Source organism: Pectinophora gossypiella, chromosome 8 (genome assembly GCF_024362695.1).
Source record: "Pectinophora gossypiella chromosome 8, ilPecGoss1.1, whole genome shotgun sequence".
NCBI classification, from domain to species: domain Eukaryota; kingdom Metazoa; phylum Arthropoda; class Insecta; order Lepidoptera; family Gelechiidae; genus Pectinophora; species Pectinophora gossypiella.
Genome location: NC_065411.1, coordinates 6,403,813 through 6,426,370, shown reverse-complemented (window position 1 = coordinate 6,426,370; position 22,558 = coordinate 6,403,813). Strand labels below are relative to the sequence as shown.

The 22,558-nt window shown below is 36.6% G+C and overlaps 2 protein-coding genes across 3 annotated transcripts in view; one reads left to right on the top strand and one right to left on the bottom strand.

The window, feature by feature from the left end:
- Positions 1–2,382, top strand: part of LOC126368902 (putative inorganic phosphate cotransporter) — a 53,943-nt gene extending 51,561 nt beyond the window's left edge. For both annotated transcript variants that reach the window (XM_050013132.1, XM_050013134.1), the window contains exon 8: positions 434–2,382. In XM_050013132.1, the coding sequence (XP_049869089.1) occupies positions 434–616 (183 nt within the window). In that variant the 3' untranslated portion in view covers positions 617–2,382. The remainder of the gene's footprint in view (positions 1–433) is intronic.
- On the bottom strand, positions 1,779–21,765 carry LOC126368864 (RAD50-interacting protein 1). Its single transcript, XM_050013061.1, has 14 exons — positions 21,174–21,765; positions 20,758–20,999; positions 20,214–20,369; positions 19,668–19,840; positions 15,910–16,124; positions 15,390–15,636; positions 14,528–14,705; positions 13,929–14,106; positions 13,033–13,168; positions 12,436–12,557; positions 11,576–11,760; positions 10,922–11,096; positions 10,260–10,387; positions 1,779–4,301 (listed from the first exon to the last, which is right to left on the bottom strand). Exons 1-14 carry the CDS (start codon positions 21,303–21,305, stop codon positions 4,091–4,093), a joined length of 2,478 nt encoding a protein of 825 aa, XP_049869018.1. The 5' UTR covers positions 21,306–21,765; the 3' UTR covers positions 1,779–4,090.
- Between the last annotated feature and the right edge of the window lie 793 nt (positions 21,766–22,558).

The following is a 22,558-nucleotide window of genomic DNA, read 5'->3' as shown; positions in this document are numbered from 1 at the left end:
ACGAGACTTGTAATTCTGCAGCAACATTCACGGCCACACTTACAGCAATTATCAATGGCCAACCTACTTCCCTGACGGAGACAAATTATTCGCTAATTGCGAAGACAGAAACGTCCTTTCCTTTCAACGCTGTCTCAATGGCAATCCTCAGCACAATACTAAATAGAGCAAACCTATTAATAATGAAAGTTGAGCCAAACAAATCTTTGAAAAGGTTTTAGAAAGTGACTCGGTACTGTTCGTCTTAACACTAATGTTTTGTACACTTTCCCATACAAACGATTTTGACTGCATTCTTTTGCATAAGCATCTGTCCGTAAACAATTTCCCCGCCAAAACCGTAAACAAAGAAGTCATTTATTTCACAAAACAAAATGAGGTCTTAGTATTAAAACTGCATTTTTAATAATAGTTACTTTTTATCTCTTTACAGAGCACACTAGTCCAATGGCGTTTAGTTTTCTGGATAACGTTGGCCGTGTTCATTCTCACGAACCTAGTATTCGTTGCGTGGGCGTCAGGAGACGAACAGTGGTGGAACAAAACATCCCAGGACCCCAAGAAACAACAAGAAGTCGAAGCCAACCGCTCAGTCAACGCAGAAGTGAAATTGTAAGACAGAGACGGACTATTTAGGAATTAAATTACATATGAGTGAGAAGGATGAATAGAAATTTGTTCATACAGATTTAAGAGGAATTATGAATTTCGAATACTCGAAAAGTACAAGTCTTTTTGTAGAACCGTTTGAGATTCTCCGAATCAGCCAGTGTTGTGATAGTGATATTGTAAATAGTTATCGATATCGGCATACGTAACCTAATTATTAAAATAATCGATTACGCTGAAATCGATATTAGATAGGACATGTTTACGTACTCCTATTGTTATTTAAGACTAACTTGTTGAAGATTGTACCTATAGTAAGTAAGTAGTGTTATTTAAAAAGTATTATAATGTGAATAAATGGAATTAAACAATGTTACGTATCTCGAATAGACGGAGGCACTTTCTAAATATGTATTTTGTTCACTTATGAATTGACGTGTGAAATTAAACAAGAAAGGCTGTGAGCAAATTGTATTTAGATAATTTTAGCTTACATATTAGGTTTCGAAGTGCACTCGTGCCATTTCAAAGATCTGTATTGTTACATGAATACATTAAAGTTTTAATACTTTCCCGCCTTATTACAAAATTAAGACTAAATATAATTCCAAATGTAAATAAAAACCGCGCCACGAAAGAAGTAAAAAAAAAACAAAAAAAAAAGAATAAGAAGAAGTTTATTAAAGAAGTCTCCGCCGCGGCGCTAGTGTCGCAGATTCTGCATAGAACGATTATAACTTGTCAATTAGTTCCATTAAAATCCATGGTCTTCATCATGGTGCGGCCTGTATATTAAACCTGTAGAGCTGTCATGCGCAATGTGATACGTACAATGTAATTTTATCGATTCTGACGACATAATTGTCGTTTTGTCGATTGGTGCTAATGTGTGAACCCAAATAAATCATGTCGTTCTGTCAAAGTACGATATGACGCGGCAAGCATGTTAGAGAAAAAAACAAACTTATCGATTTCGACAAAATTTATTGAATCGATCGATAGTTTTATTACGTTGCGCATGTTAGCCCTGATGGTATTAGTCTTCGTTTTGTAATGTAGTGGTAAATAACTACTGTAAACTAATTTTATTAATATTCGGTTATACGGTCACGAGCATTAATATGTATGTATACACTTTGGTACCATGTCACATTAACTTTTTTGACAAATTGAACTGTAAGTCTCACTAAATGTCAAATATGTTAGTGCGACAGAGTCCTAAAGTGGGTACATTAAATTGCTCATAACTGTACTATAAATGAGGCTAATAATACCTATCTGTAGCAATTTTAAATAAAAGTATTACACTCGATAAAAATCGATTCCAAAGAGGAATAAAATGTGTGTGACTCTGGCCACAATCATTATTGAATAGTGTTTTCATTATAGAAATGTTTAATAGGCATTTAATTAGTGCCCTTCTCTAGCCGAATATTTATGAAGTTATAAATATGAATGTGTGTCTTCAAATTAGGTAAGCGGACCCCGTCATAACAGGATAACGCTGAACAAGAAACGCGGGAGAAAGATGAAAATGATGATAAATATGAATGTGTGCAGATGTGAACCGAATTCTTTCCAAAAGCTGTATGTACGTATGTATAATAATCATACAATGGCCCTGATTCCTGCAGATACCTAATTTTATTTTAAGTTATACCTGACATTTTCTTATCCGCCGAAAAGGAAAGGGACGGGTAATCGGCAAGCATAAAATTTATGGAACACACGTCAATTTGAGGCAGAAATTCTAAACAACCCGCTTGAAATTTTAAATTGTGCTGACCATTGTAAATATTAAATATTACAACATTTTTAATGTTATTCGGTTCACAACATAATGTTTTGTCCTAATATTTAAAATACAGGGCTATGATTGTAACATTGAATGTGTGTTGAACATATTTAAATATCTGAGATAATAGGTTAAACATTTTTGTACAATACTATTGTATTTTGTTAAATAAATAAAAAATCTCCTAACATTAGAATGTATTTTATTTGGAATTTCTAACAAAATATATTATAATATTTAACTTAAAATATGTAAATACAAAGCACATATAAATATTATTCCCATATATACATTTTAGTTTTTAAATAATTTTAATTTAAATGAAATAAATACGTAACACATTTTTCAGACAATAGAACTTAGTAATAAATAAGAAATTTAACAATTGTTTTAGCAAAACGCTTAAAACCTGTAAGACATCACTATTTAAAATGAATTATTTGGTTATTTTCTTAAAATATGTTCTTATTTCAAATAATTCTTTATTTTAATATTTTTATCTTGATCCGCTAGCTCTAATGGTATAAGCATTTGATATTTCATACGTACGTAAAAAAGATATAATATTTTCTACAATCAATATAATAATAATATTTTCTCTATTACTACGAAATAATTATGTAGCTTATGCCGCACATCTTGATTATTAGTTTTGGCAGATGATAGTCGAATATCGATAATTAGCAACTATAAACAAAACACTACGGTAAGGCATAACATGTCAATTAATTTTATCGATAGTTCCGGTATCGATAGTATTCGAAGTAGCGTATGAAAGAGAATTACGTAGACATTTCCTTAAATTAATTATAATATAAGTTACATTAAATTAGACATTGATTTAATAATAGTAAAAGGAGGAGGCCGACCCTTAACAATTCACAAGAGACATCAAAAACTTACAGCTTGAATCGTTTAGCCAAACGTGTTTTGATATCTATAAATCTTTCAAAGTGTTTATAATTTTATTAAAAACATATTGAATTTTGATTCTAGATCTATATTTACAGCGATACTCTAGAAGTTCGAATCACAATGATAATGATGTTACTAGTTATATACTTTTAGATACTAAGACCCTTAAGAAGCGGTTTTTTAAAATTAATATTTTGGAAGTCTATATAAAGTGGCTGAAGTTTATTTGAAAATATTTAAGTATTTTTAAATTTATTTTACCAATTGGAAAAAAGAAGGAGCATTTCTCTATTAATTAGGCATCCTGTAAAAAGTGATAAAAGAGGTCAATGCCACAAAGAGTGACAATAGGGTAGTTTCCAACTAGTCAAATCAGTTACTTTTTACTAAACGTCAAACCACGAAATTACTATGGAATTTGTATGAAAAAACAACCTGTGACGTCATAGACCTATATCTTTATCGAATAAATAAGTTGAATAGAAAAAGAAAACGTTTTTTGTCACCTTTAGATCTGTCTTTATTTAGTAATGAGATTTTTACAATTTATCTTTGACCTTGGAATCTACCCAATTGTTGTGACCATCGCAGAAGACTTCGGAGCTCCTGGAAGAAGCTATAAAACTATTGGTACACTTAAAGTACGGGGAACACCATAACATATTATCGTTAGAAAATCAAACATTATTTCAAGTAACCTATCAAAATACGTTCGACAAAACGCGACATACCTTATCTCTTGTTTTCTTACACGCCTCCCCCTTCGAAACTTCAGAAGAGCTCCATGACAGACGACGGTGAGGCGGTGTCACTGAGGTCAGTCCTCTGGCTGAGTATTTGTAACGCTTCGTTAGTTGGAATGTTTCGGACGTAGTAGACTGCTAACGCGTTCTCGCCAGACGCTGGGTGTTTGGACAGGATGCCCCGCAAGCGGCGCGCGTCATCATAGTCCAAGTTCAGGAGCTTGCACGCCGATAGCAGTCTGGGAATAAGGGAGTTAGGAGAACATTACATACTACTGCGGAACGGTATAAAATCAGACTGGAACACCATCCGAACCCCCTGGCTGAAACGCTCACAAAGCCTACCCACCAAAGACGACTGAAAAAGACCGCAATAATGGACTTGAGCAAATAGACTGCAAGAGAGCGTTTAATTGGAAAAGTATCTCTGTACTGCCCTACCAAACACATAATCTGCCTACCTAATATAGTCGATCGCAGATAAAAACGGAAAAAAAGGGGAAGATTTTTATTGGAAAATTATTTCGATTATAAGTAGTAAAACAGGTTGCTAAATATGATGCAAAAAGACTTATAATGACATCACGATGCACAATATATCATAATTTTATATTTGTTGACATTGTGCACTTTTATATAAGTAAGTAAAATGTTTATTTTTCATGAGAAATACAGAAAATATGGGTACAATAAAAACCCCACAAAACCAATTCCTCGGTTTGTCTGTGGGAGTGGAGTTCGCTTAATGTTATTATAAAAAAAAAAAAATCAAAAATCATTTATTTCAGACATGATGGTCCATATTACATTATGTTATTATTATGTTTAAGATACTTAAAGTTAACTTACAGCTAAGAGATCTTTTGCATGAGATGTTTATAGTATTTTATTTATGCAACAGTTGTATAAGAAGGGTCAAAAAATGCGAGTGGCGTGAGTTGCGATGTGAGCCTTGGCGAACATCGCAATAAGAGACGCCACGAGCATTTTTTGACCTAGTTATACAACGTTGCATACAATACTTTTTCTACGACGACGTAATTTTAAACGAAACACAAAAAATGACAATGGGCACTTTTGTATGAAACTTGGTCCAAGAACCTCCACTGATGAGACTTATATGTAATGAAAGCTTATGCTTCCCCTATGATTCTGGCAAAGTCCTATCAGATTCTGTCCCGGGGTTCTTTTTTTACGGCTATGTTTGTCCTGGCTAAAAATGTGATAAAATACAGTGGGAGCTAAAATCGACTCAAGATTTGTTGCTGGATAACTAAGTCTACATAAATAATTATGTATCATATTGTATATCATTTTAAAGAGGATCTTTTCCAGAATCCGAAACATAAAAAAAACAAAAGAAATCTTTTTGTAAGCGAATTATAGTCAATTTATATCTGCAGCGCCATTGTTTCTCGGTAGCTAAGTTCAAGTTTCATGCCTTTTACCCCTTCCAAAAGTATCTTACCGATTTTTTTTTATATTGCTTCCGGAATTTGATCTGAGTGATAATAACAAGAAAAATAAATAAACACCTCTCCGATAGAGACCGGCTAAGCTATTGCCTATTGCAAGAAATCGTCATCATTAGCAAGTCATTACGGTATTGCATATTATAAGCTTATCAGCAACTTGGAAATTGGTCCAAGAACCTCCACTGGTGAGACTTGCATGTAATGATAGCTTATACTTGTCCTATGATTCTGGCAAAGTTCTATCAAACTCTGTCCTAGGGTTTTTTTACGGCCATGTTTGTCCTGAGTGTACAGTAGTGGACTGCAAAATCACCTCAGGATTTGTTGTCGATAAACTATTTAACTAAGTCTATATACATAATTATATATCATAATATATATCAATTTTAAAGGGGAAGGTTATCAGAATCTGAAACACAAACAGGACAAACATGGCCGTAAAAAAACCCTAGGACAGAGTTTGATAGAACTTTGCCAGAATCATAGGACAAGTATAAGCTATCATTACATGCAAGTCTCATCAGTGGAGGTTCTTGGACCAAGTTCCAAGTTGCTGATAAGCTTATAATATGCAATACCGTAATGACTTGCTAATGATGACGATTTCTTGCAATAGGCAATAGCTTAGTCGGTCTCTATCGGAGAGGTGTTTATTTATTTTTCTTGTTATTATCACTCAGATCAAATTCCGGAAGCAATATAAAAAAAATCGGTAAGATACTTTTGGAAGGGGTAAAAGGCATGAAACTTGAACTTAGCTACCGAGAAACAATGGCGCTGCAGATATAAATTGACTATAATTCGCTTACAAAAAGATTTTTTTTGTTTTTTTTTATGTTTCGGATTCTGGAAAAGATCCTCTTTAAAATGATATACAATATGATACATAATTATTTATGTAGACTTAGTTATCCAGCAACAAATCTTGAGTCGATTTTTAGCTCCCACTGTATTTTATCACATTTTTAGCCAGGACAAACATGGCCGTAAAAAAAGAACCCCGGGACAGAATCTGATAGGACTTTGCCAGATTCATAGAGAAAGCATAAGCTTTCATTACATATAAGTCTCATCAGTGGAGGTTCTTGGACCAGATTCGCCCATTCTCCTTTCCAATTTATTTTCCAACGCGCGGGAAAATGGCGGCAAATGTATACTTTTTTTTATAGTATATCTATGGCACCAAACAAAGTAAAGGTGCCAGTTTCCAGGTCAAAAAAAAAACAACAACAATGCTTTTTTGGCGACATTATAGTACAGTTACACTTTGTAAACAATGCTTTTATAGGCCATAGAGCGTACACTTTTTCAAAGAGTTTAATTATGTATGTACTTATATTAGACTTTTTGGTTATTTAAATGCCAGATTAAAGTAGAGGAGTAGAAAAAATAATAAATTTATTTATATTGCACAAAGACCTTGTATAGAATAGACGGAGCATATTTAAGACGAAAGAAAAACATAGGTTTTGTCTTTCGCACTCATGTGAGCCGTCATAAGTTAAAAAGAGATAAATATACTATCGTCGTAACGTCTTTTGTACTCGTGTAGCGGGTTTGTTATAGAAACGTACCTATAGTATATGTTTTTGTATCAGAACCACTAGTGCCGTTCCATGTCTTTATCGACATTATTATTGGCTAAATATTTCATGTTAGTCCAAGATCTAAAAAAATATACATTACAAATTGAATGATTAATTAAATACAGAAATAACGACCTAGTATCCATACCTGGGTGGGTAGAACCACAAGTAAATTAGTTAAAACGATACCTATTTGTACCCTGATAGAAAGATACCTAAGAAGAACCGTACGTTGCGGTGACAGATTCAGAACCACTTATTCAACGTAATTATCATGGACAAACTTGTTAAAGGTCAATTTATCATTTTTGAATCTATGTCATTTCGCAAGGTGTTATGGCCGAGGAGGTCGAGGACGGTCCATCTAGTCCACATATACTCATCATCATCAATTTAAGAGCCACGCTCTTGTCGGTGCAGCATTTCTGTAAAATACTCTCCATGCTACTTTTTTAGGGAAAAATAGGGCAGTGGTTTCCCTCTTGCCTTCCGCCCCGCAGTACTCTGTCTGACGCGAGTGGGATGGCGCCCAGAGTAGTCTATTACAAAGCCATACTAGGACTCCTGTCCTCTGCCTCTGAATAGTACTGACAGTTACTGCTGCCCTCTGTCAGGTTCCAGGTTACAGTCCCTGTGACATGCCCCTTCCGTCCTGCATTGCCGTACCGATGGCTCCCATCTCCGCCTCTGCAGCCGTTGAGGTCTTCACCCGTATCCCTGGGCAAGGGTACACACACTAACTACCACATATACTACCACAAACAATGTCAAACAATGCCACATATACTATAGTATCATTTTAATACGACATTGCGGCCACCCTTTGGTTGCTATAAATTACATACCTACCCTTTTATAAAAATTAAATACACGTTTTTCATTGACTTGACCGGAAATCGAATCGGCTCTCGATACAAGAAGTAGACGACCTTCTAGTATATTTCGGGGATTATCTCAATGCGATTAAAGAATAAAAGCAAATACTTCTTTATAAGATTTTTATTCAATATAGTTAGAATACAATGACTACGAAGCACTGAACAATTCCGACTTTTGGTGATAAAAAAAAATATTTCCTCTTGTTCACTTTCTTTAGAAGTGTATAGTGTCGGCTCTGGTCGTTATAACTTTACCTGCAAGAATGGCACATATTAACGTGGAGCACACAAATACACAAGCATTGCATGTTTACACATTGCACGTAGAAGGAATAATCACAGGTAATTACAAAAATAGTTATTCATACTAATTATTTATAGAAGGAATAATCACAGGTAATTACCAAAATAGTTATTCTTACTAATTATTTTGTGCAATAGAGAATATTTGTATTGTATTGAAATATTTTTTCCATGCTAATGTAGGATACAAAAACGAAATAGCTGCAAATTTATCTATAAACTTATAACTAAACTTAAACTCACCTTATGTGAGATATGTGAGTGAATATTGTTGGTACTGCATCTCTATGTAATATTTTTGTTTGGTATCCTGCTCGATAGAAAGCAAGATACATCGAAATGTAATTAGCACAGGCTTAAATAAGGAGAAGGCGTCCTTCAGAAGAGAGAATTATCTCGTTTCATGGTCTGAATCTAATTGTTTCTTGTTTCGTAAATTAGGATATTTAGGAAATCTGGAAAATACAATATCTTTATGTAATCTTCATCCAAATCGGAAACAGGTCGAAAAATAAATTAAACGTGAATAGAATAACGCAACATGTAGATGTTACATTCAAACATAATATTATGTTATCGATATCAAAGGACAACACTACTTATAATACTTTGGGTACATAATCTGTCAAAGCTGATTAACGTAAAATGTGAAATCAATTATTTGTACAAATGTGACGGCTTTGCTGAAAATATGCGTCTGCATCGTGTTTAGGGCTCAATAAACTTTACAAAAACCAGACCAGGTAATGTATTTCTTGCACACAAACATGTATTATGTGGTCGATAACTTACCCATGGTGAGACATTGTTTGATCGTTCTCCATTATAACACCCATTCTACTCTCACAACCAATAGCTACGCAAGCCATGGTTCATAATGAATAACTATTTCACAGATTGTTTATATAAAAAGTTAAAATAATGTCCCAAAACACCAAAAAACTAACGGCAGGTTTGGTATCCAGCTGACTACCACAACATCTCAAAACGGTAAACACTGACGTTCTAGACAGCGGTGTTTGTCTATGTTTGTTTCTTTTTTCCACAGAGATTGTTGCCATAGGGAAGAAAGAGAGCTGTGATAGTTTGATCGTCACTCTAAAATATTATCCGTCTATTCTATACAAGGTCTTTGATATTGCACTCCTGACGTATGTCGACCGGCAGCATGTTGTACAGATACGGTATGCGTTTACGAAGTGTTCTGTCACCGAAGTAGTTGTTGATGCGCAAACGTCAAATTGCAATAATGCTTTTTTTAGGTGAATTGCTTCAATGTGACCTATTTAGACCCCCAGTTCTCTACAATATTAATTAAATTAAATTCATCTTTTTGGAGTTATGTATACGTTGTTACAATAAAATAGCAGATAATATTTCAAATTTGTCAGAATATAAATTTAAACCTTTTTTTTTTTTTGACGTGACTTATTGTAGATTTGCCGCAGATGGCATTAACTACTTGGCCGGACAAATGGGGAGCGCTGAAGGCTCTCACCCGGTACAACGTTTAAGACAACAGGCCTGAGGGTGCCCAGTTGGGCGCGAACCTCGGCTCAGGGCGTCGTCTGAGAGGAAAAATATTTGAAAGAATTAATCGACCCTAGTGGGTCGATAGCGATAAGCGCTGAATGAGGGAAAAATTTAAAGCTCATTGTGAAGCTTACTTTATGTAAAAAAGCTTATTATAAGATTAATGACTACATGATAAAAATGTCTGGTATTAAATGATTTCCTCTAGTTATTAAATGACTTGTAATGTATACCCTCATTGGTTTTTAAAAGATGTGTGGCTGTTGCAGTTTCTTGTGATTTCTTCTCCTCAGCCATAACACCTTGTGAAATGACGTAAATTCAAAAATGTTACATTGACCTTCAACAAGTTTATCAATGATAATTACGTTGAATAAATGATTCTGATTTCTGAATAGTAATATATTATGTTTTTCACTCACTTGGGTAGCTGGCAGATGTGCGCAACCATCTTGTTGGTCGGCGCGAAGGCTGGGACCAGGTTCCTCTTCACGTCGTGTGTCAGCTGCATCGTGCCGCCCGTGTTGAACCAGTTCTCTAGCACCACCTCCTGTGAGAGACATTCATTCATTTAAATAAAAAGTTGGGTAGTGGAGTTGCTGAATAAGCGAAATCGATAATATTCGGCATTTAGATTATTTAGGAGCGTAGAAAATAATCGATTATGAATCGATATGCAGTCGGTTATCTGGCGACGCTATTGGGTGGGCTTCTAAAGGTTCTCTTGATTTTCAGGATCTGATGTCTTATTCGAATAATATGGGCCTAACTGCCGTCAAAGGGCGGTGGCCACGCGAGCGTGGGACCACGCATAGCGCCTTCTGTTGTACATAGTATAGTTATAGGATAAGGAATAATACTACGTATAGAACGGCAACTCTCCGCTCCCCACCAGTGTCTGTGCTAGGTTTACCTCACCCCTCTAGAACATAGTTTAGACTTGAATCGTATGGCACCAGACATCACACACACAGATGCGCGTGTACGGTAACGTCAATATGTGGTGTTGGTGTAGAACGGGGTTGTTTGTCGGAAAATTGTTTTTTTTTTTATTATTTTCAGTCTTAGTACAGTATCGGCGGACCTCGTAGAGCACGTGGTCGAGCGCGGCGGCCAGGTGCGCGCGCAGGCGGGCGGCCAGCGGCGGCGCCAGGCCGGCGGCGGCGCGGCCCGTGCGCGCGCACAGCGCCGCCAGCGGCCGGCACAGCGCCGGGGACACGCACAGCGCCTTCTCCTCCACGATCGGCATCGCGTGCCACCTGCGAGTAGACAGCTTTTGTAACCATTGAAGCTTCGGCTAATGGTCAACTTACCAGAGCCCTAAAAAAAAGTTCATATGTTTGACTTTAAAAAGGCTTTTTGGCGGGAACGGGACGGTTGCTTTTTTCATTGAATAATCTAAATTATTAATACAAAGTGGTGTTTTGTGGTTAATGATCACATTAAGTTAGTCTAAACTGGCGGACTGTCTTTATTTTACTCTGATAGTTCTCAAAATAATACCCAAATTATAGGTCTAACTACATCCATTATTTCGCCGTGACTTTTTGTGGAATCCCTTCCGCGGATTCTAGATAAAGGCGAAAGATGACGAATGTCCAAAAGAGACATGAAAACGCTTGGCATCAACAAAGACGATGTTCATCAACCCGAGCCTGCGTAATGGTAAGAAGCGAAGAAAAAGAAGAAGGCTTGTCTCAAAGAGTCTGCGTGATCGGTCTTGTGGTGAGCTACTTACTTCTGTTTCTTGTAGTCTCGCAATGTTGCCTTGAACTCGAGTAGGATGCGGTCGGCCAGCGCGGCGAGCCCCGCGTCTCTCAAGTGCGCCAGCAACGCGGGCGCCTCAGCGAACACCCCCGCTTCCTCAGCGTCCTCATCGCCTGGCAACGGGTCTGTTACTGTGAGGTTCGCTATTGGGGATGTCTGAAAGTATAACAATCATACTGTTCAGGAACTTCATAAAGAAGGAAAAAAAAGAAAGAAAATGCATGAGAATGAAAAGGAAGAAAGTGCATTTCTTCGAGGCAATTACGTCATAAATCGTCTGAAATAGACGTATAAGGCCAATGATGATGTTCAGGAACTTCAATAAAATGGTGACTTATTTGTAATGCTGCTGTAATACTTGTCCTTCACAACAATTGGGTCGTGTATTAGATTCAAGATAAATTATGAAATTCTGATTACTAAATAAACAAAAACGTTTTCTTTTTTCTATTTAACTTATTAATGAATTTTATCAAAAGACATAAAAGTAACTTTCTTAAATACAATGCTAGCTTTATTTTGTTGCATTTGAGAAAGGTGCTTTATAACGTTTCATGTCTTTATTAGTCATAGTGCCATCCTGACTTTGCGGCTCGCTTTCCGCAAAACACATTTTATTGGGCATAATATATGGAATTCTTCACGATATTTTTCTTCTAGTCAAAATCACTGACGTTAGGCACGACAGAGCTCCTGGTGACTTCGTTGAAGGCCATCTTCTTCGCGCATAGTTCAAATTCCTGGAACGATGTGGTATCTTCGTCTGAGTTCCCATGGTAACAAAGATACTTCTCATTGCCTACGTCTACTGACAATTAACAAATAACTTACTATATCAAAATCGCTGAGATCAGGAACAACAGAGTCCCTCCTGGTAACTTCATTGAGCGCCATCTTCTTCGCGCGCAGCTCAACTTCCTTCAACGACATGGTTTCTTCGTCTGAGTCCGCCTCTGTGAAACACGTTTTAAATCAAGGCCTGTTGGCAGATCCGAATTATAAAATAATCAATAATATTTATTATTATAATTATTTATTAATTATTGCATTGGGATCAAAAATATTTGGAATATGGCAAATTAGGACCTTAGAGTTCAGGACATGCGATAAATAAGATGAAAAATATTAGGATAAAGTACATTACGAGTATTACAATTATGATAAAAATCATTAGGCCAATCGATACTTAGGACTAAAAACGTTAGGATAATGAATATTAGCATAATATATTTTAGGAATTGCAATATAGAACGAAATCTCACCTTGAGTGACAATGCAGTCACCACTTATAAAGAGTGTATGATGGCTGAAGAGTCTCCTAAGCAAATCCTCTCTAGACTTGATAACTCCAATGTTGATTATACTGCTTCAATGTGCAAGTGTGTGCAGTCTACTTTGATCTACCCAACAATATAAAGTTCCAATTACCAGGTTTAGAAGATTTTCGGTCGGAATCAGTGTCATCGTCGTCAGAAGAGGAAGAGGGCGAGTCGGTGTCGTCGTGGTGTTGTCGCTGCGTGAAGTGTTGGAACTGCCGCCGGTAGTAGTGCAGCTGGAGATAGTGCTGAAAGAGAAGTACTGTCAGATAGAGTAGGCATCCTAGTCAAATGAGATGCTTTTATCTGAAACTTTTTTTAAAACACAAGAACTAAGTTTTTTCCTCCTGATATTTCTGTTCACTAAAACTTTCTGAGAGCCAGGTGACAACAATCGTGAAAAAATTTACAATTCTGTTTTAGGACACTTTAAGGTTTTTCAACGGAATTTAAATATGGAAATTCATAATCTAGTCTAAAACTAATGAAATCTAGGTGAGAAGATTATTTTACACTGGTTTCTATTTTTAGATAACCGTAATATTTACTTTGGACCTAATTTACAAGGATAATAAATATATAGGTAGTTCAATACTATCAATTGATTAGCTGACAGATGCCTAGTTACCAAAGAATGCGTCCATTGTAAAAGCACACATCGCGTATGGAGAGCAGAGTTGATTACGGTGGTGAACTTTCTAGGACAGTAGCCGTCCTGGCTGGGGTTAATGAACTGATAAGTAGATGACGGACTAGTTACCAAAGAATGCGCCCATTGTGACAGTACACATGGCATATGGTGAGTTGATCACGGCGGTGAGAATTCTAGGACTGTGCCGTCCTGGCTGGAGTTATGAACTTATAGGTAGATGACTAGTTACCAAAGAATACACCCATTGTAACAGCACACATCGTATATGGTGAGCAGAATTGATGAAGGCGTTGAGCTTTCTAGGACAGTAGCCGTCCTGCCTGGATTTATGAACGGATAGATAGATGACTACTTACCAAAGAATGCGCCCATTGTAATAGCACACATCGCGTGTGGTGAGCAGAGTTGATGACCGCGGTGAGTTCTCTAGGACAGGATCCATCTTCCGCGCCGGATAGTGCTGCGCTCAGCAACTGAGTCAGTCGAACGCGCCATTCTTCCACCAACTCCAGTTGAAGTTCTAAGAATTGTAATCTGTTGAAACAAAACAATAAGACGCTTATCAGCTTCTAATAAAAAGATTAATGAAGGTTGTCTTTTGATCACTTTGAATGACTATAATATCCTGTTATTGGATAAGATACAATTTGTTATTTAGATACTTACACTTTACCTGTAAAACTGCTGCTGAATCTTATGAATATCAAAAAAAAAAAATAACATGTTTAATAAGACTCCTTTGTTTTAACGTGTGACTCCGAATACGAAATGAATGATGTAGTCTTCTTTTCTTTATAACATAACACAACATCATGTCTGTATCCCCGGAATTAGGAAGAAGTGTATAGCAAACATACCCACTCTAGCTATGCTTGTGTTGGGTTATTTTAGATGCTGTGAAGCGGCCCTTCATCTAACAGGGTCCGTAAGATTTAGCAGTGGGTACAATACCAACCGGTGACCAGGCTGTGGCAGCATGGAGTAACGTTCCTCGATGGTGATCAGCAGCGCAATGAACCAGTCTGCGGCCCGCGGCACCCACACCATGGCACCCACTGCTGACCCTACACCAGCCGCTACCGCCTCGCTCCACTGCTCATTGCCTAACGTCTCATCCATCTTGGCCAGGGCATCTGGATTAAATAGGAAAATCTCGTTAAGTTGGCTTAGCAAACAAAGAGTGATTCTATAAAGGTTCCGTTTCCTTTTGAACTGGTTCGGAACCCTAAAAACAACATAAACAATTTGTATAAGCATGGATCCTGCAGCTGAGCTCAGGCCTTCCCTGGATCATCTGGAGAAGTATGGAATATACTTCAACATGAGTGTCAATTATGGCAGAAAAATCCTATTTTTATTTTAGTCTGACAGCTCTAAAATAGTGTCCTATGCCCCATAGTATTCAAAAAAGCTTCACAAAGTAATGTCAAATTAATTAAAATGACCCAGCCCCAGGAGGCCTGTGCCCAGCAGTGGGACGTATATAGGCAGTTTATGTTATGTTATGTAATTAAAATGTAGTTGGTTTCTTCCAGAATAGGCACCATGCTGTTCTATCGCTATCAACCGGAGGAGTATGGAGCACTTGGTTTACTCATAATTAGGAGTTTCTTGTGCCGCTTTTCTTTTCAGTTACAAGATGTTCAAATTCGGTAGTAGATGATAACTGACATGATTTAGGACAAAGCTAAAATGTTGTCTTTCAACAGGTCTTCTCTCGAAGATATACTTGATACATTCTGACCATTTTACATGTGCCATGAGTCATTATCAAATTAGTCCTCTACACAAATACTTGAAGTAAGTAATGTACTTACATTTCTTTTCAACAGTCAGCCATCGAACAAAAGTCTCAGCTTTAGTCAACACAGAGAGGACGCTATTGACATCCTTCCCCGTGATAACCACCAACTCTTTATGGAACCCTAGGGTTTCGTCGACAGCGTGCGCGAATGCCGCATCCACGTCTACGACGTCGCCTTTGGATCCTTGTGTATGGTATAACGCTAGGACTGTATGGAGTCTTTCTGCTGCTAAGGCTATTAGGCCTGCGTTGAATTCGTCCTGGAAAATAGAACTTTATAAATTATTATTTAGAAGGGGTATTCAACACAATGATCAATTGCAGGATTTTCTACTATCCATAATTCTCGGACTCGGATGGAATGTAGTAAAAGACCCTAACGGCGTGTACTGGCTCCCACTTTGACCACCGCAAACTAGGGGACTCTTGTTCCACATATTCGCGGTGCACACTTCTTATCCTTTTCGACGGATAAGTAAGGATAGGTAAAACTTAAAATAAAATTGGGATGTATCTGCTGAAAATATTCTCACCACAGCGCGAACACTCTTCATCTGCAGTTTATCAGCGACCGGTTGCACGTGACTCCTGACAAAGCCCTGGTGATCTTTGATCCAAGTGAGCGTCTGAGTGAGGAACCACTCCGGCCGGTCGATGCGCGCTGTCTGACGCGTCCCAGTGAAGTGGAATGTGAACCGCTTCTTTAGAGGGCGGAGGAGAAGACGTACTGGTAAGCAGGGGTCTTGATCTGTTGGGTATTAAGATGTAGTTAATGATACCTATACAATACAATGATACCTATACAATACAACCCATGACAAGAGAAGTACAATAGGCGTCCTAATACAATACTTTGTGCTGATATAATACTTTGTGTTGTCTGTATTATGGAGAGAAAGAAAAACTAAAAATAAATGTATCTCACTGACTCGTTATCTTCGTTTAATAACCACGACTACGTAGTGCTCATGGGAGATTTTAACATTGATCTTCTGAAGATATCTGATAGTGACACTGTTGCTTTTAATCAGTTTTTACGCTACTCCGACTTAAAAAACTACGTAAAACACGCTACACATTTTACTGATCATAGCGCGACACTCATAGATTTAATTCTAACTGACGCTGTTACTTTGGATACGAAGGTTAATCATATACCGGAACTTGGAGCCCATGCTACAGTTTTTACTGAATTTAAAATTAAGAGAAAGAAATTGAAACCTCAAATGATTGTACAACGTCCACTTAAATCTATGAATATGGCTTTGTTTGAGTCTGCTTGTAGTCAGGTAGATTGGTCAAGCATATCTCGTCTGGAGGACGTGAATGACATGGTAAGCCAATTCCATAACTGTATCCTACAATTATTTGACGTCTTTGCACCGGAGAGGCGTATGAGTATCTCGGGGAAAAGGTTGCCATGGTTTACTAGTAATATAAGGTACTTCAGGAAACTGCGAGACGAAGCTCATACCAAAGCGAAATCAACAGGCAATGAAAACGATAAAGAATATTATAAATCTTTAAGACATTTAGTTATCACTAACACATTTGCCGAAAAATCTGCATTTTTTAATGAGTTGGTTAATAGGAACGTTAAAAATGGAAAAACTCTCTGGAAAAACTTGAAATCATCTGTTTTACCAAATTTTAAAAATACAGCTGATCTGCCGGCTTGTTTTGATAACCCAGATGCCATTAATAGACATTTTCTTAACGTACCAGGTAATGATAGGACTGATATATCTAATATGACATATTATGAGTTTCATAAGCACAGTAATTCCACTTTTAACCTTAGTCCAGTGCATGAAAATGTGGTGGCTAAAGCGATTTTTAAAATTAAGTCTAACGCTACTGGACAAGATGGCATCTCCAAAGATATGTTTATTTTAACTTTACCACATTCGCTCGGTGCAATTACAGCTATCATCAATAAATCAATCTTGAGAGGCATTTTCCCTAATCAATGGAAAAATGCAATAGTTCATCCATTACCCAAAAAATCGAATGTGACAGATATCAAAGATTTGCGCCCTATCAGTATTTTGCCATTTTTGTCCAAAATTATAGAAAGAATAGTCTACGATCAAGTCTATAAATACTGTATTTCTTCCAAAATTCTTCCAGAGCTTCAGTCCGGGTTTCGATCAAAACGTAGTACCACGACAGCCCTCCTTGATGTAGTCGATAACCTGTTGCATCACCTGGACTCAGGAAAAAGTTCGATCTTGGTACTCCTCGATTTTTCGAGGGCGTTTGATTCAATTAACACGTCGTTATTGATATCGAAACTGGCTTACTATGGTTTCGAGTCCACATCACTCAGGTGGTTTAGCAGCTATTTAGACGAACGTTATCAAAAAGTTGTGGTACGAAAGCCCGATGGTAACTCGTTAACGTCTGTCTCTCAAATCGTTAAACGTGGAGTTCCGCAGGGATCTATTTTGGGCCCGTTACTCTTTATTATTTATAGTTCTGACATTACAGATTGTATTAAAAATAGTAAATACCACATTTACGCGGATGATCTACAAGTTTACATCCCGGTTGGAAGTGATAACGTTGATGGAGCCATTGAATCTCTTAATCAGGATCTGGACAGAATATTTAGTTGGAGCCAAAAAAACTGCCTGGTTTTAAATGCCACCAAGTCCAAATTTATGATTATAGGTACAAAGCAACAAACTAGTATTATAGAAGCTGCAAAGCCTAATGTATCAATAAAGGGTACATCTCTTAATCACGTATCCGAGGCACGCAATCTCGGTTTAAATTTCGATTCACAGTTGAGATTTCATAGTCATGTGGTCGAAGTGGCACGAAATTGTTTTTATAGGCTAAAAGTTTTGTACCAAATCAGACCATTTATCAACACGGATATAAGAATTATGCTCTGTGAAACACTGATTTTGTCAAAGTTGAACTTCGGTTTCACTGTATACGGGCCTTGTTTATATGGAAAATCTGAAAAAATCATTCAGCGTGTTCAGAATGCCTGTGCACGTTTTTGTTTTCCGATTCCTCCTCGTACTCATATAACGCCTTTTCTCAACAATTCTAATTTGCTAAATATGCATCATCGTTTAAGTTTATATTTTGCTTGTCAACTGCACGATATTATTAAGTTTCAAGAACCTCAATACCTCTTTAAAAAACTCTTGTGGCGCAAATCTGCGAGGTCTTGCTCAATAGTGATGCATCTGCCGCGACATAGGACTGCCGCTTTTCGTGGAGGCTTCAGTTACCGATCTAATAAATGTTGGAACGATATTCCACCGCCCCTTCGGAAGCTTACTTCCAAAATTACTTTTAAGGTGAAATATAAGGAATATCTTCTTAATATTCAGAAAAACGTCGGTAACTGAACTTTATACTTATTTCATAATTATGTTATACACATCTACTTGTCATATATTGTTTATAAATCTCTCTCGTTATCTGTTTATCTGTGGCTTTTATTTTACACATCTGTTTATTTGTCGTATCTATTATGTATACTTTAACCCCTTGGCATACTATCTACCTTTGACTAATACTTTCATATTTTTCGTAATCCCTTAATTCATATATTTTCTTCATAATTATATTTGCTTATTTTCTTATTTATTGTAAGTAAATCCCGACACTTTTTGTTGGCACGATAGTTCAAAGTATTTATAAGCGTAACTTAGGTACTGGCAGAATATCAGTGTTGCTAAGAGTGGTATTTCTACTATTCTTCGCAACAACATGCTGAGTCAGTCCCTTTTCCCTGGCAGTGTATTTTTGATTTGTATACTTATCTTTATCTTTTCTACTATTGTACTGCACTGTTTTGGGAATAAAGTTATTCTATTCTATTCTATTCTATTCTTTCAGTATTTTCTCATAATTATAAGTATATTTTACAAAAGAGAAGTACAAAGACAAAGATACATTTTACTAGAAAGATGAACACTCTCTGTTAACTTTGAAAGGCAGTCTAAACACATGCATACATAAGATCACGCCTATTTCCCGTTAGGGTAGGCAGAGACCACTGAATACCAGTAACTATGATCCTGAAACACAACTTTTGCTTCGTCCCATCAGTCTTCATGCATGCTCCTTGTTCAGAGCCCTCGTGACCTGGCCGTTCTCTAAAACATCTCTGGATTTGATCGCGGTACGGACGCCTAAGCCCTCCTCTTCCATCTTTACCACTTACACTGGCATCATTAATCTTTTTTGTAAACACAGTAGTGTTTTTATGATTATATTTATTTTGTAATAACAGTCTGCTATGTCTAATGTAAAATAGAAAATTTACCTTGTGTGAAATCGTCAGAAACAGTACTTGAGATTAAATCTTCAGGTTCTTGTATCAGGAATAAATATTTGGTAAGATTGCTGAACTTCAGCAGTATTTCTTTGGGAGGTGGAGAGTTTTCCGCGCCCGATACAAATGGCCATTTCAACAGTTTCATTATTTCATCATAGTTCCTAAAATGATTATAATTACATTATTTTCAATATACAACAAAATATTTTTTAACATTATTAGTTATTTATTACAATATTATATATTAAAATTATATATATTTGCACCATAGGTATGGGAATGTATTGATATATTATGTTATTTATCTAAATGTAATAAAAATTTTATCTTTTTTATTTGATATAGAAATAACCTGGTTATATGTTTTTGGTTATAAAGGATGTCAAATATTAGTTTGTATCTGTGCATTAGTATTTTTAAATAATTAGTATTATTTCTTTCGAAGTGCAAGACCTAGTGTTGTACAGTCTAAAGTCCATAAAAAATATTTGCTAATTTTCACCAGCTTTTTAATAACTAATTAAACTAACTTACTTCGTGAGTTTGTCCTTAAGGACATTATGCCAGTAGTGTGTGTACTCCTTTACATAAACAGCTCTATGGCCCTTCTGATACTGTGAACACATCTCCTTTAATTCTCCGTATGTCAGGACAGCTTGTTCGTCATCATTGCACTGCTTTAACTGTCGGCTGGAATTAAATAAACAATATTTCTTGATATTAAGTAGTATGAAGAATATTGTAGTGGACTTTTTCATAAATTTTTTCATTATGTAATGTGAAATAAGGCGCCTGTCAGTACAGGGAAATAAGCGCTCATAGCCAGCATCAACACTGATTTTAAGCACATGCCATAACATAGCATGCTCGCTGCGAATGGTACAATATGCCTCGAAACACCGGTCAGTACCCACCTTAACACAAATGCACACACGTTATAGTAAGGTATGATAGAATCTTGACTACAGTCAAATACAAGCCAAGATTTTTGTTTCGACATACCTTATACAAATGTTAATTTCAAAATGCATCATCTCAGCATTTATGAATATTAGAAGATCAATAATTAAGTACAAACCTCAACTCTTCAATTTTGCCAAAAGACTTCAGGTAACCAAGCACCTCTTCTAATTTATTTATAGCTGTAAATCTCTTGTCTATTTCAGTTCGTAATGGTTCAGTTCGATTTAAAAAATCCTCCACTTTTTTCTGTAACTTCTCTTGCCGGTCTTTGAGGTCATTTATTTGTTTTGAGTTCTGTTCAGCTTTTTTAATTGCAGTAGAAAGCTTTGTTGGCACCTCGCTGTTGGCGACGTTTAGCTGAAATTTTTAATATTTAATTCAGATAAGTAGACACAAAAATCTGGTGTTCACAAAAACTACATGAAATAATTAATCTTAAGATTTTGTATTAGTAGTAAAGTGAACCATTAGTAAGTAAACAAAGGTCACAATCTCCGAAATATTTTTATTCAAATACTATAAAATACTTACACAGCTCTGAAGATAATTTCGTCTATCCACCAAATCATTTTCCACTTTCATAGCCTCGGCTATTTCATTTATATCACCACCTAATTTAATATTTATGTCCGATATTATCATTTTTTTGTCCGCTTCATCCATTTTGAATTATTTTTATTAACCATTCACAATAAAATATGTTTTCAAATTTTTTAATTGTACGAACGAAATACATACAATACAAATCATTGTTTTTTTTTTGTTTTGGTTTTCCCCGAAGGGTAAGGCAAAGGGAACTATGCCCATACAGCCATGTCTGACGTATTTTTTTTCTTGATGATTAATGAAATGATGAAAGGTGATGATGATGAAACCTAAGCCCCCACCCTCGGAGTAGACTCCTACTCCGAACCCCAAACGAATTAACTCAAAAGTCCGCATAAACTTTTGAGTTATGAAGCGGCTTCCCAGCACGAAGCGAAAATAGGCAGATACACTTTGTTTATTGAATACTCCAATATAATAACACTCGCGAATGTCTTCCGACTAACTTAATGCGATCATTAACCACAAAACACCACTTCGTATTAATTATTTAGATTACTCAATGAAGAAAGCAACTGTCCCGTTCCCGTTTCCCGCCGAAAAGCCATACAAATCATTGACAAGATTGACAATGACAACAAACGTCACCGCACGACCAACACACTTGCGCACGCACACCGGGGTTGCCAACTGCAGAACATTTTTCCTCTGTTATAATACCGTTATCTTGCCATTACCGTATTTGGCTTAGTCTTGAAACCTTGTACATTAGACAATCAAGGCATCAAGCTTTTAAAATGTTCTGAAATAATATCCAAAATGTAGCTGTTGTAAATACACTTGGTACAGCTTGCTTGTGTTGTGTAAATATTAAGGTAGCTTTTTTATCTACCGATATTATCCCGATATTGGGTACACTACAGTACAAAAAGTTGTGGGCAACTCTACTATACCGTTACCGGTTTCATCTATTTTTTTAGTTTTTTTGACATTCGAGGCAGACCACGGCTTTTTGGCGGGAAACGGGAACGGGACAGTTGCTTTTTTCATTGAGTAATCTAAATAATTAATACGAAGTGGTGTTTTGTGGTTAATGATCGCATTAAGTTAGTCGGAAGACATTCGCGAGTGTTATTATATTGGAGTATTCAATAAACAAAGTGTATCTGCCTATTTTCGCTTCGTGTCAGGAAGCCGCTTCATAACTCAAAAGTTTATGCGGACTTTTGAGTTAATTCGTTTGGGGTTCGGAGTAGGAGTCTACTCCGAGGGTGGGGGCTTAGGTTTCATCATCATCACCTTTCATCATTTCATTAATCATCAAGAAAAAAAAATACGTAAGACATGGCTGTATGGGCATAGTTCCCTTT